At 50.5% G+C, this 19,814-nt stretch overlaps 1 protein-coding gene and 1 pseudogene across 1 annotated transcript; one reads left to right on the forward strand and one right to left on the reverse strand.

Annotated features, from left to right (window-relative positions):
* The first annotated feature begins 1,747 nt into the window (after positions 1-1,747).
* LOC101047594 (leucine-rich repeat-containing protein 37B-like) lies at positions 1,748-10,387 on the forward strand. Its single transcript, XM_039476257.2, is given in 6 exon segments — positions 1,748-1,792; positions 1,794-2,229; positions 2,232-2,604; positions 3,105-3,339; positions 7,892-8,460; positions 10,180-10,387. Coding segments are annotated over 6 exon segments (1,866 nt in total).
* Positions 10,388-11,151: 764 nt separating this feature from the next.
* LOC141581757 (ADP-ribosylation factor-like protein 17) lies at positions 11,152-12,981 on the reverse strand (annotated as a pseudogene).
* Positions 12,982-19,814: the final 6,833 nt, after the last annotated feature.

A 19,814-nucleotide genomic window follows, 5' to 3' on the forward strand; every position in this document is an offset into this window, starting at 1 on the left:
CAGTGTGTCAGGGACAAAAACTTCTGCTTTTATTTGTTCAATGTGTTCTCGTGACAATCATACTTCCAAGAAGCACCCTTTCTGCAGAAAGTAAAATTGCCTTGCTGAGAAAATTCATAGTCAAGTGCTATTTCCTTTGTGGCACTGAAAATTTTACTTCTAACAGTAACATGTGTTACAGGTTTGTAGCCTAGGAGCCATAGGCCATACTGTATAGCCTAGGTGTGCTGTTGGCTATATCACCTAGGTTTATGGAAGTATACACTATGATGTTAGCATAATGGTGAAATCACCTAATGACCCTTTTATCAAGCTCCTCCTCATATGGCAAGCAATGCGTGAATGTCATGAAAGCTGTTAAGTATGGATTAAGTTTCTAAATTAATCTCTAAAATAGTCATTATTTACTATATATGGAATTTTTTTTTTTTTTTTTTTTTTTTGAAAGGAGCAAAAGTCTCATTTCAGTGGGAACTTAATTTGGGGCTAGAGTGTTTTATTTAACTTTCACCCCCAAAGTTGTAAAGTGTTTTGTTTTGAAGTTTTTCCCTGTAAAATAAATATTTTAATTCAATTTAAATAAAACCCACCAGGAAAACCTCAAGCTTAAGAAGTCTAGCTTCCTAGGAAATCTGAGAGGAAGTTACCACTGATTTCAGAAATCCAATTATAACAATAGGTCCGTACTTAAATGAGGTGAACCTTGTAATCCCTTCCATTTTAAAACCATCACTATGCACCATATGCCTATGCTAGGCACTGGAATAAGATGAAGCACCTTCTTGGAGTTTACACACTGGTAATTGTGCCAGTCAGTCAGTAATAAGATAGGTAAGAATGGCTGTGGGGGAAGTCAGCTGGGTTCTAGTTTATAGTCGCATTTCAGGAACTTATGTAGCATGCTGACTTAACAACCTAAGCCTCTTCTCCATGTGTGCACACAGGGTAGACCTCTGAAGGGTGGCACTGTAACTTCTAGGGTAATGTGGTAAGTCAAGGCAGGATGACATTCAGCCTCCTCCCAGGCTAGTGCAAAGGGCTCTTCACTCAGATTGAAGCCTTCTCTCACAGACTGAATTCCCCACCCCAACAGCCCTCCTACAGAAAATCTGGAGTCTTCGCTTATTCCCTGGTGGCCTCTACCCCATAGGGTGGTGAATTAATTATCAAGCATGCAACAAAAGATACAGAGGTTAGCGAAAATGACAATATTTTGGAATAAATGACTGTAATGTGCGTTCTGCCTGCCACCGTAACTGGTACACATTTGGCAGGTCAGTTTGCTCTCCCTGGAAGGAGGAGTATTCTCAGATTTCACCTCGAAGGAGGAAGAGTTCAGGCTGCCAGAACTGGGCTAGCACTTCTGAATATCTCCAGTCAAGGTCCCATGCCTTCCCTGGGAAGCTCTGCCGTGCCCCACCCCACCCCACCCCACCAGGCTGCTGGAGTCCTGGGACCCACCCAGGTCTGCGGCCCAAATCCTTCCTAGCTAAGGGGAGTGGACGGGTGTTCCAGCAGGGCGGGGTGGGAAGGGGGACTTGGGTGGGATTATGACATAAGATCGCCATGGTGACATGGAGCAGATCTAGACCCAAGCCTAATAAAGGTAGCGTAAATAAAGGTGTCATAAAGGACGGGGCAAGGCGCATGCTTGTCAGGGACGCCAGCCTCTAGGGGCTGCCAGAATTGTTCCCGCTCAATGAGTGGTGCCAGTGCTTATCATGTCCCGCCTACGTCTCTGGGTCCCATGGCCCCTCCTCATGTGGCAGCTATTTCGGCTACTAGTCTAGGAGGCTCAGCCTCTGGAGTGGGTCAAGGACCTGCTCCAGCTGACCTCCAAGCCCCTGGGGCAGACTGAGCCCTGGTCTTCCCGCTCCAATCTCCCGTGGGAATCTCCCCATGCGCTTACTTCCCTGGCAGGCCCCAGAGGCTTTGATTACCTGGGGTTCTCTGCTTCCTCCCAGAGGTCAGCCCAGCCCCAGGAATCGACTGACAATTTGGTTCCATTCCTGGACATGGATTCAGCTGGAGAGTTGTCCCCAGGGCCAGAGCCCTTCTTGTCTGCACACCCAGATCTGAATGACAAGCTGACTCGGCAAGAAAGGCTCCCAGAGGTGGGTCCAATGCTGGACTGGGATCAGAACCACACCCTGGTTCAGCCTCCTCGCCTCAAAAGGAAGATTCAGACTACAGATCTAGATCAGGCTGCAGATCATCAGGCAGATGAAATACACCTCCAGACAGTAAGAATTCAAAAGCTACCGACATTATAGTTTCTCCCAAGAACTTGAAGAAACATCCAGCTCAGCATTGGAGGCTTGCTAAGGTTGTGGGAATTCCACGTCAATTTGTATTGAAACCTCAGCATCAGAAACAAACTTTGCAGGATGAGTATTTAGATTGAAATATGGATATGCTGTATCCTCCAGAACTCCAGGTGAACTCAGATGAGACTTCAGGGCCCCCTGAGCAAGTTGGACTGTCTCAATTCCATCTAGAGCCCAAAACTCAAAATCCAGAGACCCTTGAAGAGATCCAGTCCTCTTCCCTACAGCAAGAAGCCCCAGCCCAGTTTCCACAGCTCCCTGAGGAGGTAGAACCTTCTTCAACCCAGCAGAAGGCTCCGGCTCTGCCTTCACAGTCCCTTGAGGGGCTCCACTCTTCTTCAACAGAGCAGGAGGCCCCTGTGCAGCAGTTACCTGCCTCTGAAGCGATCGTAACTCACCTATCGATACAGCATGAGGTAGATGTTCCCTTTAAAAGTTAATAGGAAGCTCAGCACTCACACTGGCCCAATGACACAGTCAAGCCTGTGGGTGTGGAGCTTACAGGAACTCCAGAGCCAGGTAAGGAACTTACATCAAGCCAGGAACACGCCACAGCTCAGCCTCCAGAGCACCCCGAGGAGGTAAACTCTTTCTCAACCCAAATTGAGAGGCCCCAGCTCAGACACCAGAGCACCCTGAGGAGAGGAAACCTTCTGCATTCCAGCAAGAGACGTCAGCTGAGCCTCCGGGGCCTCCAGTGGAGGCTGAACCTTCCCCCACTGAGCAGGAGCAGCCAGCTCAGCCTTCTGAGTTTCCTGCGGGGACTAAACCTTCTCTGACCCAGCAGGAGGCCCCAGCTCAGCCTCCAGAGTCCTCTACGGAAAGTCTAGCTCAAGCCCCACCGAATCATGAGCTGACAGTTCAACCTCAAGATGAGGATCAAGCTCATTATAACTTGCCTAATAGTATAATTAAACCTGCAGATGTGGAGATTACCAAAACTTCAGAGCCTACCAAGGAGACAAAATCTTCCCAAGCCCAGCAAGAGGCCCTGACTCAGCCTCAAGGGAAGGTGGAACCTTCTGCAACCAAACAGGAGGCCCCAACTGAGCCTCCAGGTCCTCCTATGGAGGCTGAACTTTCCCTCAGTAAGCAGGAGCAGCCAGCTCTGCCTTCTGAATTTTCTGGGAAGCTTGAATCTTCTCAGACCCAGGAGGAGACCCCAGCTCGGCCTCAAGAAGACATGGAACCTTCTGTGATCCAAGAGGAGATCCGAACTGAGCCTCCAGGTCCTCCTATGGAGCCTGAATTTTCCCCCAGTGAGCAGCCAGCTCAGCCTTCTGAGTCTTCTGGGGAGCTTGAATCTTCTCCAGCCCAGCAGGAGCCCCCAGCAAAACCTCCAGAACATCACGAAGTAACAGTGTTACCTGCAGGTCACCATCAAGCTCAGCATTCAGATTTCCCCAGTGTCACTCTTAAGCCTCCAGATATGCAGCTCACCATAGCAACAGAGCCTACTGCAGAGATGGGAACTTCTCCAATCCACCAGGACGCTACAGCTCAGCTCTCAGGACCCATTAGGGATGCAGAACCTTCTGCCACCCAGCACGGGGGCCCACCTCTGCCTCCAGAATCATTGGAAGAGGTTGGACCTTTACCGATTCAACAGGAGACTTCAGTTCAGTCTCCAGAACCTATTAAGGGTGAGAACCCCTCTCCAACCCAGCAGGAGGCTGCAGCTGAGCGTCCACAGACCCCTGAGGAGGTTGAGTCTCCTCTAATCCAGCACGAGGCCCCAGCTCAGACTCCACAGTCCCTTGAGGGGCTCCACTCTTCTTCAACAGAGCGGAAGAACCAAGCACAGCACTTACCTGCCTCTGAAGCGATCGTAGCTCACCTATCGATACAGCACAAGGTAGATGTTCCCTTTAAAAGTTAATGGGAAGCTCAGCACTCACACTGGCCCAATGTCACAGTCAAGCCCGTGGATGTGGAGCTTACAGGAACTCCAGAGCCAGGTAAGGAACTTACATCAAGCCAGGAACAGGCCACAGCTCAGCCTCCAGAGCACCCCGAGGAGGTGAACTCTTCCTCAACCCAATTAGAGGCCCCAGCTCAGACATGAGAGTGCCCTGAGGAGAGGAAACCTTCTGCATCCCAGCAAGAGACCTCAGCTGAGCCTCCAGGGCCTCCCGTGGAGGCAGAACATTCTCCCAGTGAGCAGGAGCAGCCAGCTCAGTCTTCTGAGTCTTCTGGGAAGCTTGAACCTTCTCAGACCCAGGAGGAGACCCCAGCTCAGCCTCCCAAAGAGATGGAACCTTTTGCAATCCAGGAGGGGACCCCAACGGAGCCTCCAGGTCCTCCTATGGAGCCTGAACCTTCCCCCAGTGAGCAGGAGCAGCCAGCTCAGCCTTCTGACTTTCCTGTGGGGGCTGAACCTTCTCTGACCCAGGAGGAGGCTCCAGCTCAGCCTCCAGAGTCCTCTATGGAAGTCTAGCTCAAGCTCCACTGAATTGCGAGCTGACAGTTCAACCTCCAGATGAGGATCAAGCTCATTATAACTTGCCCAACATTACAATTCAACCTACAGATGTGGAGATTTACCATAACTTCAGAGCCTGCCAAGGAGACAGAATCTTCCCAAGGCCAGCAGGAGGCCCCGACTCAGCCTCTAGTGGAGGTGGGACCTTCTGCAACTGAACAGGAGGCACCAAATGAACCTCCAGGTCCTCCTATGGAGCCTGAACTTTCCCCAGTGATCAGGAGCAGCCAGCTCAGCCTTCTATATGTTCTGGGGAGCTTGAACCTTCTCAAACCCAGGAGGAGACCCCAGCTCAGCCTCCGAATGAGAATCAACCTTCTGCAATCCAAGAGGAGACCCCATCGGAGCCTCCAGGTCCTCCTATGGAGGCTGAACCTTCCCCCAGTGAGCAGGAGCAGCCAGCTCAGCCTCCTGAGTTTCCTGCGGGGGCTGAACCTTCTCTGACCCAGCAGGAGGCTCCAGCTCAGCCTCCAGAGTCCTCTATGGAAGTCTAGCTCAAGCTCCACCAAATCATGAGCTGACAATTCAACCTCAAGATGAGGATCAAGCTCATTATAACTTGCCATAATATTATAATTAAACATGCAGATGTGGAGATTACCATAACTTCAGAGCCCACCAAGGATATACAATCTTCCCAAGCCCAGCAGGAGGTCCCGGCTCAGCATCTAGAGGAGGTGGAAACTTCTGCAACCAAATAGGAGGCCCCAACTGAACCTCCAGGTCCTCCTATGGAGCCTGAACTTTCCCCAGTGAGCAGGAGTAGCCAGCTCACTCTTCTGAATCTTCTGGGGAGCTTGAACCTTCTCAGACCCAGGAGGAGACCCCAGCTCAGCCTCTGAAAGAAATGGAACCTTCTGCAATCCAAGAGGAGACCCCAACAGAGCCTCCAGGTCCTCCTATGGAGGCTGAACTTTCCCCCAGTGAGCAGGAGCAGCCAGCTCAGCCTTCTGAGTCTTCTGGGAAGGTTGAATCTTCTTCAGCCCAACAGGAGCCCCCAGCCCAGCCTCCAGAACATCATGAAGTAATAGTTTTACCGCAAGGTCACCATCAAGCTCATCATTCTGATTTGCCATATATCATTGTTACACCTCCAGAGGTACAGCTCACCATGGCAACAGAGCCTACTGCAGAGATGGGAACTTCTGAAATCCACCAGGATGCTACAGCTCAGCTCTCAGGACCCATTAGGGATGGATGTAGAACCTTTCCCCACCAAGCACGGGGCCCCACCTTTGCCTCCAGAGTCATTGGAAGGGGTTGGACCTTTTCCAATTCAACAGGAGACTTCAGTTCAGTCTCCAGAACCTATTAAGGATGAGAACCCCTCTCCAACCCAGCAGGAGGCTGCAGCTGAGCATCCACAGACCCCTGAGAAGGTTGAGTCTCCTCTAATCCAGCACGAGGCCCCAGCTCAGTCTCCACAGCTCCCTAATGAAACTGTAGCTCAACCTCCTGAGTATCATGAGGTACCAGTTTCTCCTCTAAGTCATGACCAAGTTCAGCCTCCAACATTGCACAATATCACTGTTAAACCTGTGGATCACATCGTTACCATGACTCCATATTTCACTCATCAGGTTGAAATTTTAACTCGACAGGTGGCCCTAGCTCAGTTCTTAATGTCCCCTGAGCAGTTTCAGCATTTGCAAGAGATTATAATTCAGCAGCTAAATACCTCTGAAAATGAGGAACTTCCTCTAGTCCATCAAGAGCCCAGAATTCAGCCTCCAACTCAGCTCTCCTCAGACTTTGAAAGTCCATTGAGTGATGAGGTGGTATTTTCACCTCTAGATCTGTCTCCAGTATTCAGAAGTAATTCACCTTTGCCTAATACCACAGTTAAAAATGTGGATCTGGAGCTTACCATACCTACAGCAGTCACTATGGGGGTCGAACCTTCTCCAGTCCAGCAGGACAACCTTCCTATTTCCACTGAGCAGGCAGACTTTTCTCTAGTCCAGCCTGATCTCCGTTGCCCACCTCTGCATTCTCCTGAAAAGACTGAATCTCCGGTCCAGCAAGAGGCCAAAGCTCAGACTCCAGATTTCCCTAAGGAGGTAGAACCTTCTCCAGTCCGGCAAGAGTTCCCAGCTGAACCACCATTGCCCCTTAAGGAGGTTGAACCATCTGTAACCCAGCAGGAAGCCTCAGGTCATCCTCCGAAGTCCACAGAAGAGATCATCAGCCTTCCATTGCAGCAGGAGATACCAGCTCAGCCATCAGAGCCACCTGAGAAGGTCAAACCATCTCCTGTCCTACAGCAGGCCCCGACTGAGCTTTTAGAGCCACCTAAAGAGGTAGGATCCTTTCCAGTCCAGCAAGCAGTCCCTGCTCAGTCTTCAGAGCCCCCTGTGGTGATAGAACCCTCTCTGACTCAGCAGATGGCCCCATCTTCGCCTCCAGAGTTCCCTGAAGGGGTGGAACCATCTCTAACTCAGCAGGAGGTTCCAGCACCCCCTATGGAGGCAGAACCTTCTCGACCCCAGCAGAAAGCCATAGTTCAGGCTCCAGAGCCCCCTAAGGTTGTAAACCTTCAAGCCAGCAGATGGTCCCAGCTCAGGTTCCAGAGCCATCTAAGGAGGTTGCAGCTCAACCTCCAGCTCATTATGAGGTGACAGTTCCAAGACCAGGTCAGGATCAAAGTCAGCATTCAACATCGCCTAGTGTCACAGTTCAACCTTTGGACCTGGGGCTTACCATCACTCCAGAATCCACGACAGAGGTTGAACTTTTTCCAACCACGCAGGAGACTGCAACTCAGCCTCCTAAGAAAATAGTACCCCAACTTCCAGTATATCAAGAGGTAACAGTTCCAACACCAGGTCAGGATCAAGCTCAGCACCCAGTGTCACCCAGCATTGCAGTTCTGTCTTTGGACCTGGGACTTACCATACCTCCAGAACCCACTATGGAAGCTGAACATCCTACACCCCTGACGAAGACTGTAGTTCCTTCAAAGCACCCCAAGGTGACACTTCCACATCCAGACCGTGTTCAGATTCAGCCTTCAAACCTGACTCAAGCCACAGTTCAACCTTTGGATCCGGGGCTTACCATCACTCCTGAATCCACTACAGAGGTTGAACCTTCCACAGCCCTGACGACTACTGCTCCTCCTCCAAAACAGCCTGAGGTGACACTTCCACCTTCAGACAAGGGTCAGACTCAGCATGCAAACCTGACTCAAGTCGTAGTTCAGCCACTGCACCTGGAGGTTACCGTAACTACAGAACTTACTACAGAGGTTAAACCGTCTCCAGCCAGAGAGGAGACCTCAACTCAGCCTCCAGATCTGGGGCTTGCCATAACTCCAGAACCCACTACAGAGCCTGGACATTCTGCAGCCCTGGAGAAGACTACAGCTCCTCATCCAGACCAGGTTCAGACTCAGCATCAAAACCTGACTGAAGTCACAGGTCTACCTACTGATCTAGAACCTACTCAGGATTCACTGGTGCAGCCTGAAACTTATGCCCAAAATAAGGCTTTAACTGCACCAGAAGAACAGGCCTCCGCAAGCACCCACATCTGTGACCTCTGCACCTGCAGAGATGAGACGCTGTCGTGTATTGATCTCAGCCCAAAGCAGAAGCTCCGCCACGTGCCTGTGCCAGAGCCGAACACCTACAACGGCACCTTCACCATCTTGTAAGAATCACCTTTCCTCCATTGTCCTCTGTGTCCTGCCTGACATGGCAGCCTTTTCCTGGAGGCCTTCCTGGGCCTTCTTTATCTCCCCAAGCCATACTGACAGCTGACTTTCTGCTTTCACTTTTGCTTGTCCACTCTTCCTTCTCCTCATTCTCCTTTGCTGTTAGGCCCCTTCTCCAGTCTTTTATGTGTGATTGCTCAGCAACATGCATATTAAACGTACAAACAAATTATTAAGAGAAGTGATACAGAAAATAATATGTATAATATGATTTCATTTATATAATGTTTTATAATGTTCAAGAAGGCAAAACTAAACTATGTTGTTTATGAATGACCTATAATAGTTAAAACTACATTTTATTTTATTCATTTATTTATTTTGAGAAGGAGTCTCGCTCTGTCGCCCAGGCTAGAGTGTTGTGGTGCGATCTCAGCTCACTGCAACCTCTGCCTCCTGGGTTCAAGTGATTCTCCTGCCTCAGCCTCCTGAGTAGCTGGAATTATAGGTGTGCACCACCATGCCTGGCTAACTTTTGTATTTTTAGTAGAGACAGGGTTTCACTATGTTAGCTAGTCTGGTCTCGAACTCCTGACCTCGTGATCCACCTGCCTCAGCCTCCCAAAGTATTGTGATAACAGGCCACTGTGCCCAGCTTATTTTATTTTATTTTTGAGGAAGGGTCTGTGGTGTGCAAACATGGCTCAGTGCAGCCTAGACCTCCCATACTCAAGTGATCCTCCCATCTCAGCCTCTCCAGTAGCTGGGACTACGAGTGCAGGCCAACATGCCCAGCTAATTTTTAAAATTTTCTAGAGACAAGGTCCTGCTGCATTGCTCAGGCTGGTCTTGAACTCCTGGGCTCAAGCAATCCTCCTGCCTTGGCCTCCCAAAGTGCTGGGATTACAGGTGTGAGCCACAGCACCCAGCCGGAGCTATTTATTTTATTTTACATTATTTTTATTTTATCCTTTTAATTAATTTTTTTTTTTTTTTTTTGAGACAGAGTCTCACTGTGTCACCCAGGCTGGAGTGCAGTGGTGCTATCTTGGTCACTGCAATCTCTGCCTCCCAGGTTCAAGCGATTCTCCTGCCTTGGCCTCTCGAGTGTCTGGGATTACAGGCACACACCACTACCACCTGGCTAATTTTCGTATTTTTAGTAGAGACAGGGTTTCACCATGTTGGCCAGGCTAGTCTTGAACTCCTGACTTCAGGTGATCCACCTGCCTCAGCCTCCCAAAGTGCTGGGATTACAGGCATGAGCCACAGCACTAGGTCAGAACTACATTTTAAAAGCAAGAAAATTATCACAAAAGACAGGATAGTGGTTACCTGTAAGGGTTAGAGAGGGGTTTATGATTGGAAAGGGGCACACTGGGGGCTTCTGGGAACACTAATTTGTTTCCTTGTTGCTGAAATGATGAGAGACATATAACGTCCACCCGCAGGGAGCTGGAGAGGAAGGACGAGGCAGAAGAGAGAAGTCTCGTCTTTAGACTTACTAGACTCACAGAGCGTCTTCCTTCTCCAGCGTGTAAGGCGTTGTCTAAATAGGTCCAGTTAAAGCACTACGGGGTAGCCATCTTTTTAAAAAAATCGTTGGCCACATTTTAAAGTTCACAGGGGAGGGGGAATGTCTCATACTCCAGCCCTCCAGAGCCTAGGCCCTCTGTGAGATGTGTCACGGTTTCTTGGACACCATATTGAAACAGGAAAAGTTCCCTGGTCCCCCTTGCAGGGCATGGGACAGAGGGGGTGACTCGCTTCTTCAGTGCCCTGCTGCTCAAACCTCAAGGGGAGCAGACAGGCAGGCAGGTTGCGGGCTCCGACCCCACGGCAGTGTCTAAGGGTGAATGCTTGCAGCTCCTGAAGCCCCAGTGGGGGTGTGCTACCGGGTGCTCTTTTCGTTTTGCCTTTTGAGGCAGCTTGTGTTAACCAGTTCGGTTAGACCCTCTACCTTGTTGCAAGGACAGAGGGCTTTCTGTATCCCAGGTTCCTGCCTTGGTGTGCTGGAAGAATCAGATCACACCCGGGCTTGGAGAATGGGTGTAAGGTTTTACCGAGTGAAGGTCGCTCTCAGCAGATGGGGAAAGCCAGATGGGATGGAGTGGGAAGATTCTCCCCTGGAGTCGCCCGGGCTGTCCTCCCACTGCCCCAACCAAACTCTGCCTCAGCCCACCGGTTGGTGGCCTGCCCGGGGTGCTCCCCTCGAAGTCCTCTTGATGTCCAGCATGAACACAAAGAAGGGAACAACAGACACTGGGGCCTGCCTGAGGCTGGCGGGTGGGAGGAGGGAGAGGAGCCGGAAAAACTACGAGGTACTAGGCTTAGTACCTGGATGATGGAATAATCTGTACAACAAACCCCTGTGATACAAGTTTACCTATAAAACAAATGTGCACATGTATCCCCTAACCTAAAATAAAAGCTTTTTTTAAAAAAAGGAAAAAAACACCGGGAAGAAAAGAAAGATGTTAAATTAAAAAAAAGGAAGAAGACAATGCTCCTAGTGCCCCCATCATTCAGGAATCTCCAAGGGTTTTCGGAGCTCTGTGTTAGGAACTGGGGGCAGAGACCAAATAGCTGTTGCTTCTTATATCGCATACCCCAGATAGGAAAACAGAAATTAGATATTTCACAAAAAGGGGTTTTGTACAGGCAATCAGTGCTTATCACTGGAGTGGCTAGGGGTGGTGAAGGTCGGGGAGGAGGGGGTTGCACCACTGGCTTTCAGGCTAATTTACCACCGCTGATTTCCAGAGGCTGGAAGAAGTCAGGAAACGTGGGGCACTGCTGCTGGGGTCCTTGCAGCCCCACGGTCCCCAGGCTGGTGACTGGTGGGGGGTATGGAGTCCAGCTGATCACCTGAGCCAGCACACCTGCTGCTACGGGGTGGGGCGGGGGAAGGATGACTCTACCTCCTTTCCACATTCCGCATTTCACATGACTGCATTTGATTGGCAGCACCCCGCTGGCAAGGAAGCCTTGATGTGTGGTTCCTCAGCTTCCGGCACCTGCACAGAAAGGCGTGAAATGAGTGTCACGAGCAGCCAGCACTCTGCAGCACAGCTCCACATCCAGGTGTGAGGGGCAGCCCCACCTATACTTGGAGGTGTCCTGACACCCTACCCACTTTTTGGTAGGTGTTTGGGGGTCTCAGGCTTTGCAAAAGAAGAAAGGTGGGGAGTTTACGGCGGAGTCACACGGTGGAGACAGAGGCCTGCAGAGGTGTCATTCTAGAGGGCAGCAAGTGACACACAGTCATCTTCCTTCTTTGACTGGAACAAACGCCTGGGATTGACCCAGAATTTGTTCTGGAATGTTCTCACTGGAATGAAAACTGAGCAGGTTGTAGGCCATACAGTATCGGAGAAAACATAACCCTCATTGAGAAAGACTGCCAGAAAAAAAAAAAAAGTGTCCACAGGGAAATTCTGGGACACTTTTGTTTTGTTTTTTGGACAGTCCCACTCTGTCGCCCAGGCTGGAGTGCAGTGGCATGATCTCAGCTCGCTGCAACCTCTACCTTCCGGATCCAAGTGATTCTCCTGCCTCAGCCTCTTAAGTAGCTGGGATTACAGGCACCCACCACCATGCCCAGCTAATCTTTATGTATACATATATTTTTTGGTAGAAACAGGTTTCTGGGAGATTGATGTAGGAGAGCAGGCGTGTGAGTTGGAAGCGAGGCATTGGGGATCACTGTTTTCTCATTTTACTGGTTTTTGGGCCCCCATTCTATTCCTTCTATACAAACCTCACAGAATTTTAGCCAGGAGGGGTGGCTCACACCTGTAATCCTAGAACTTTGGGAGGCTGAGGTGGGTGGATCACTTGAGGTTGGGAGTTCGAGAGCAGCCTGACAAACATGGTGAAACCCCATCTCTTTTAGATGGGTGTGGTGGTGTACACCTGTAATCCCAGCTACTTGGGAGGCTGAGGCAGGAGAATTGCTTGAACCCAGGAGGCAGGTTGCAGTGAGCTAAGATCACACCATTGCACTCCAGCCTGGGCAGCAAGAGTGAAACGCTGTCTAAAAACAAACAAAACAAGAATTTTAACGAGAAGAGATCTTAGTCAGTAGTTTGTCCTTTATGATAGGAAACCTGAGAGAGAGAAAGGGAGAGTGTCTTGCCCCATGGCCGCACAATGCACTTTGGCTTTTTCTATTTTATTCACATTCAAAAAGAATATGTGGTCCTTTAAGCTGATGTCAGAGCTCGCTCACTCACCGGTGACAGCCCGCCGTATGAAGATCTGTGAGATGGATAACTTGGCTAGTTGCACTCAGGCATTTGCTTGAGGTGATTCAACTTACAGAATAAACCATCTAGAAAAAAAAAAAAAAGAACCACTTCATCCTCCGGCCCCCAATCAAATGATGCCTATGAAACTAAGTCTGAAGGCGGCTGATGTAAAATGCTTCTACCTAGCATGGTTGTGCGGTTTGTTCGCTGCACGAGGGCGCTTGGCCAAGGGGGTGAGCGGCACCAACCATCCTGCCCGTGCTCCATGCTGAACCACACACAAAGTCCCCCCCAGCTATTTTGTGGGGTCCTTCTGGACGGACATGGAGAGCTTCTGAAAGTCCCACCTGCATGGAATTATTTTCAAGGCCCCAGATATTGGTGACAATGACCAACGTGTACATCCCAAGGGCGCAGCTCATGATCTGCCACGTCAGCGTGGGCACGCGGCACAACGTCCTGCTGCAGCGCCGCTTGGCTTCCTTCTTTGACCGGAACACGTGGGCCAACGGCTGGTGCGGGCCAACGGCTGTGGCACCAGTCACCGCTCTTCTCCCAACGATTTCCGCCGGAAGTCCCGGGACAGCGCCGGCTGCAGGCCTCCGTCAAGTATTACTGCCAGAGCTTCACCCCCAACTTCAAGAAGAGTGAGATGAATGTCGTCGCGGCCGACATGTGCACCAATGCCCGCCGCATGGTGGGCAAGAGCTGGATACCCAAGGTCAGCCCAAGGTCAGGGTGCTCAAGGCTGAGGATGATGCCTATGCCACCTTCATCAGTGAAACGGGCAAGAGTGAGCCGGGCATGATGGGTGTGGAGCAGGCTTCTAGACAGCCCGCCACGAGGGTGGCGCGGGCCCCTCGGCCGAGGCCCTGCAGTAACCCGTGGGCCTGGGAGTCTCCCCACGGGCCGCACACTCCCACTCCTGACACACACACCCAGCGTCAAACTCTGTAAAATATTTGAAGGGATTTATTTGAGCCAAATATGTCTGACCAATGGCCCATGACAGCCTTCAGGAGAGCCTGAGAACATGTGCCCAAGGTGGTCAGGCCACAACTTAGTTTTATGCGTTTCAGGGAGACTTAAGACATCAGTCAGTATTTGCGAGATGTACAGTGGTTTGGTCTGGAAGGGCTGGACAACTGGAATTGGGTTGAGGAAGCAGGGTCTTCCAGGTCATACGTAGATCCAAAGATTTTCTGATTGGCAATAGGTGGGAAAAGTTAAGTTATTGTCTAAAGACTTAAAATCAACAGAAAGGAATGTTTGGGTTAAAATAAGGGATTGTGAGGACCAAAAGTTTTGTTTTTGTTTTTTTTTTCAAGCCAGAGTTTTGCTCTTGTTGCCCAGGCTGGAGTGCAATGGCATGATCTCGGCTCCTGGGCTCAAGAGATTCTCCTGCCTCACCCTCCGGAGTACCTGGGATTACAGGCATGTGCCACCATGCCCGGTTAATTTTGTATTTTTAGGAGAGACAGGTTTCTCCAAGTTGGTCAGGCTGGTCTCGAACTTCCAACCTCAGGTGATCTACTTGCCTTGGACTCCCAAAGTGCTGGGATTACAGGTATGAGCCACTGTGTCTGGCCAGAGACCAAGATTTTATCATGCAGGTGAAGCCTTCAGGTGGCAGGCTTCAGAGAGAATAGATTGTACATATTTCTTATCAGACTTAAAAAGTCTGTTCTATCAGTAATTCCAAAAGGAGGGAGAGTATAATGAGGCCTGGCTGGGCTCCCTCCCATCCTGGCCAGAACTGGTTAACTTTGGAATGCCCTTTGCTGAGAAGAAAGGAAGATTCTATTCAGATGGTTGAGAGAGCGAAGAATTTCAGTTTTTGGTTTCAGCTGACATCCAGTATCCCTTCCCCCAAGCTTGGGTCCCCTCCCAAAAGAGATGAGCCTGGGTCTCTCCTCACATCCTTAGAATCTCAGAGCTACTCAGAACTTTTGCCTCAAGGAAATCCTTTAATGATTTGTGTTAAACTCTTTGGAGGCTGGAGGGGCTCTTCTGGAGCTGGGACACAGCAAGTCAATCTCCCTCCATCCCCCTTTGTCTCACTCTCACCCCGAAGCTGCAGGCCTCAAGCTTTTTGGCTGGATTCTTCCCAAAAAAGGTTGGGGGTCAGGTACTGTAATCACCTGATGGATTCTTCCTGCCTGCTGCGCAGACAAAACCAATCCACTGAGGCCATGGCACTGCAGTAAAGGAAGAGTAATTGACACAAGACCGGCCACGCAAGAAACAGAATTATTACTCAAATCAGTCTCCCACAAAGCTTGAAGATGAGTTTTTCAGAGATAGTTTGGTGGGCAGGGTCTCGGGGATGAGTGCTGCTGATTGGCTGAGCACGCAGTCATAGGGGTATGGAAAATGGCCCTTGAGTGCTGAGTCCACTTCTGGGTGGAGGCCACAGGACTTGTTGAGTCATGAGTCTGGGTGGAACCAGAAGTACCTAAAGAAACATCTTTCCTTATGCAGATGTTGATCAGCTGTGCTTCCATATTACTTTGTAAGGACAGGACAGTTTCCCCTAAGTTATGGGACCGAGTGACTCCTACTGATAGCATTAGCTCTGCCCCTACTCTCAGATGCAATGCCAGGGACTGTGAGGACCAGAGATCCTGGAGCTGCTGGCCAGGTGTGGTCAGGGGCCAGTTATCTATGTCCTTAGTATCAAACAGAAGCCCCTTTTGCAGGGTGGACCCTGGGAAGCCCTGTTGGGGACCGTCCCTTGGCGGTGGCCTCTTCCCTTCCTCTCCTCTGGGTTTTCTCAGCTCTTTCAAGAGCAGGCTTTGGCCACCCGAGTGCTCTCCACGACCACAGCTCCCTTCTGAGGAAGAGGCCTCAGGGATCCTCTCTCTGCATGTAGTTGCCTGGCAGGCCTGGCCTGGCTATGCATGGGAATCGCCTGGGGAACGTTACAAACCACTGTTGTGTCGCCCTGCCCCCCCAGAGATGCTGCACCTTGTATTAGCTGAGCACCTACAGGCAGGTGTGGTGATGCACACCTGTAGTCCCAGCTGCTCAGGAAGCTGAGGTGGGGGGGGGGGGAGGATCACTTGAGCCCAAGAGTTCGAGATGAGCCTAGTGAACCTATTGAGACCCTATCTCAAAATTAATTAATTAAAAAATACTGAGCACCTACTTGATGGCCAGCACTGAACTCGGTGCTGGAATTACAGTGGTCACTAAGATACAATCTTTGTCTTCAGAGAACTTCAGTCAGGTGGGAATAGGTATTTATTGAACGGAATAATATTTAAAGAAATGTCTACCGAGAGGCCAATTCTTGGAAATCCCTGTTGGAAAGAAGATTTTTATTTCCTTTATGAGCAGAGTGGGAAGTTGTCTCTTTAGATTGATGGATTTGGAAGGGAATTTAGTAATCTAACCCCAACCTCCCATTTTACAGGTGTGAAAACCAAGGCCAAACAGCTGAGTGTTCTGCCCTAGCGGAGGAAAGTGGTCTCTGAAAGCCAGAAGACTCTCACATTATGGCATTCCTGCCAGCTGCTGTCAAGAGCTGCTCAGCTATCCTCAAATCTTGTGTCTGATGTCAAGGTAATAAAACATTTAGGGTACCTTAGTAAAGGTATCTTTTTTTTTTTTTTTTTGAGACAGAGTTTTGGTCTTGTTACCCAGGCTGGAGTGCAATGGCGCGATCTCGGCTCACCGCAACCTCCACCTCCTGGGTTCAAGCAATTCTCCTGCCTCAGCCTCCTGAGTAGCTGGGATTACAGGCACACGCCACCATGCCCAGCTAATTTTTTTGGATTTTTAGTAGAGATGGGGTTTCACCATGTTGACCAGGATGGTCTCGATCTCTTGACCTCGTGATCCACCCGCCTCGGCCTCCCAAAGTGCTGGGATTACAGGCTTGAGCCACCGCGCCGGGCCAGTAAAGGTATCTTAATCAAGTCTAGTTGCCTTTGAGATTAGATTCAGCCATGATGAACAGCTAAGGATTGGCAAGAAAGATTACAAATTGTTTCCAGGAATTTATTTCTTCAAACACTGATGATTATATGTATACTCTTAAGTCAAAATGTTGTTTATGTTCAGCTGTTTTTGTAAGTTATCACAGTTTTGTAAATTGAAAAACAATTGATGGAAAACTAAGCCGATCTCTTTACTAAGCTTACCCGCTTAGCGTGGCCCCACCACCCGCTTGCTGTGTGGTCCTGGGCAAGTCATTTAACTCTTCTGAGCTTCAGCTTCTTCATCTATAAAATGAAGGTAACGATAGTACCTGCAAAGCGAGGCGCAGCATCTGCAACGGAGTCTGAGGCCAAGCGCCTGGAGGCAAGCCCCAGCTCCACACTGACCCGTGTGATGGCTTTGGACAAATCACTGGACCTCTCTTCCTGTTTCTTTATCTGAGGTCTGCTGCCAAGAACCTGCAGATTCTCAGTCTGTCTTGGGTGATGGCCGGTGAGAGTGGCGACAGCGCCCCCGCCAACGGCCCTGGCCTGGAAAAAGGCGATTTTGGCGGAGGGGTGGATGGTGGCTTTTCCCCTTCCCAGGGTTCCACATCTCCCCACACCCATACCTCAGGGCAGGGAGCTGGAAGTGGAGGTGCCTGTGGGCCGGCAGAGAATGGGCAGGAGGTCCCCAGCTCTGTCCCCAGGCACCTCAGAGAGGAGCGGTGCACAGAGTGAGCCCAGGGTGGCTGAACCCCAATGACGAGAGCAACAAGATCCCTGTGAGGAATGGGGAGGCTGGACCTGGGCAGTTGGTGCCAAGCAGGGCTGGGGGCAGAGTCGCTGGGTGGTCAAGGCAGGGGAGGAGCAGAGTAGCTCTGGGACTGGGGCTGTCCTGCATTCCCGAGAAGGAGTATGGCCAGGGCATGGTCTGGGTGCCCAGGGCTCCCCCATTATGGCTCACAAGGCATTTCTATGAGGCCATTCAGTCATCACAGAGCCTGCGAGCTGGATATGAACCTGCGCATTTGACAGCAGGGAAAGCCCAGGACAAGGGGCTTGCCTGAGGCCACGCAGTGTTCTCCACAGCCCGGCTCCCTCTCTCTTCTGTCTTGGCCCCAGTCTACTCTGTAAGCACTGCCTTGGCCCAGGACAAGCAGGGAGGGGAGCAGCATAGGATGTGTGTGTACTGTGTATGTGTGTCTGTGAGTGTGTGTGTCTATGAGTATGTGTTGTGTACATGAGTGTATGAGTGTGTATGCAAGTGTACGTGTGTTTATTTGTGTGTCTGTGTATGTGTGTCCAAGAGTGTCTGTCAGTGTATATGTGTATATGTGTATGTGTGAGTATGTGAGTGTATGCATGTATGTATGTGTGTACATGTAAGTGTGAGTGTATATGTATATGTGAGTGTGTATCTGAGTGTGTGTACATGAGTGGGTAAATGTGAGTATATGTGTATTTGAGTATGTGCGTCTGAGTGTCTGTGTCTGTGTGTATGTGACTGTGTGTAGGTGTACGTATGTGTGTATATGTGAGTGTGTGTATGTGTGTGTAGGTGCATGTGTGTGCATGTGAGTGTATGTGAGTGTGTAGGTGTATATGTGTGTATATGTGTGTGTGTCTGTATATGTGAGTGTGTGCACGCATGCATGGTGTATGTGCAGCTCTCCTCCAGGTCACCAGTTTAAGTGGGGACACTCCTCTGACCTTTCTTTCTGTCTTCAAAGAGCAGCTCAGTGCCTCACGTGGTCCCCAGGGCATCTAACTGGGTCTGCTTCCTGCTTTGGTTCCCTCCCCGCTCCTACTGTCCAGAGGCTTCCTGTACTCCCACACCTACCCGCCTTCAATCTCTGCCCTGTCCAGGGACTATAGCGACACTTCATATTACGGTTGGCTTGTGGGGCAGTAGACATTGGGTTATTGGGGTGGGTAGCGGCACTCCCCCCAACTCCCAGGCTCTGCACTGGCTTTTAAAAATTATTATTGTTGGCCGGGTGCAGTGGCTCCCGCCTGTAATCCCAACACTGGGAGGCTGAGGCGGGCGGATCACCTGAGTACAGGAGTTGCAGACCAGCCTGACCAACATGGAGAGACCCTGTCTCCACTAAAAATGCAAAATTAGCCAGGCATGGTGGCATGTGCCTGTAATCCCAGCTACACGGGAGGCTGGGGCAGAAGAATTGCTTGAAACTAGGAGGTGGAGGTTGCAGTGAGCCAAGATCACACCATTGCACTCCAGCCTAGGCAACAAGAGCAAAATGCTGTCTTAAAAAGAATTATTATTATTACTATTATGAGAGATTGGGGTATCACTATGTTGCCCAGGCTGGTCTTGAATTCCTCGGCTTAAGGAATCCTCCTGCCTCAGCCTCCTGAGTAGCTGGGACTACAGGCACACACCCCACAGCCCTATGCACTGACTTCTGCAAGCTCTTCCCCACTTTGGCGATGGGCCACCTGTTCCTGGCCCCTTACATGGTGCCCATATCAAAGCCCTTGGCACTTCAGTGGAGGCAGTGGAGGGAGAGGAGGATAAGTGGGTGGCACAGATGGATGTGGGCAAGGTGCCAGTAAAGAGTGTGTGGGCAGCGAGAAGAGGACATGCTAGCTGTAACAGATACCTGTGGCTCCAGAAGCCCTGGGGTGGACCCTGCCTTCCCCAGGAGAACCTGAGGTCAGCCAGGACACATCAGACAGCCAGAGATAAGGACTAACCACTCACAGCCGCTGGCACCTAGCTAGAGCCTGGCTAGACCCACTCCCAGAAGGGAACTGCGTTTACGGAACACCTTCCATGTGCCTGGCAAGTGGCAGTCACTCTACCTCCATCCTCTCCCAAAGTTGTTATCCCCGTTGTACAGATAAGGCAACTGGGGCTTGGCAAGGTTATTTAACTGGCCTAAGACATACGCATGGAGTGGCTGAGCCAGGATTTCAACACAAAATTGTATGGTTCTCAGAATTTCCCACCCCAATGGGGAGGTGGGCAGAGTAGAATCAGGAGGCAAGGCAAAGTGTGATTGTGAGGCCAGGCGGTGGAACAGATGGTGCTCCCAAGAGAGGTTTTGGGTCTGTGCCCTCCAGAAAGGCAATCTGACATGAGTGCAGGCCAGGCTGGTGTGTGGCTGGCTGGTGGTGGTGGGAGTGGCGGAGGGTGCTTCAATCTCTGTCTTG

Source organism: Saimiri boliviensis, chromosome 17, assembly GCF_048565385.1.
Source record: "Saimiri boliviensis isolate mSaiBol1 chromosome 17, mSaiBol1.pri, whole genome shotgun sequence".
Taxonomy (NCBI): Eukaryota; Metazoa; Chordata; class Mammalia; order Primates; family Cebidae; genus Saimiri; species Saimiri boliviensis.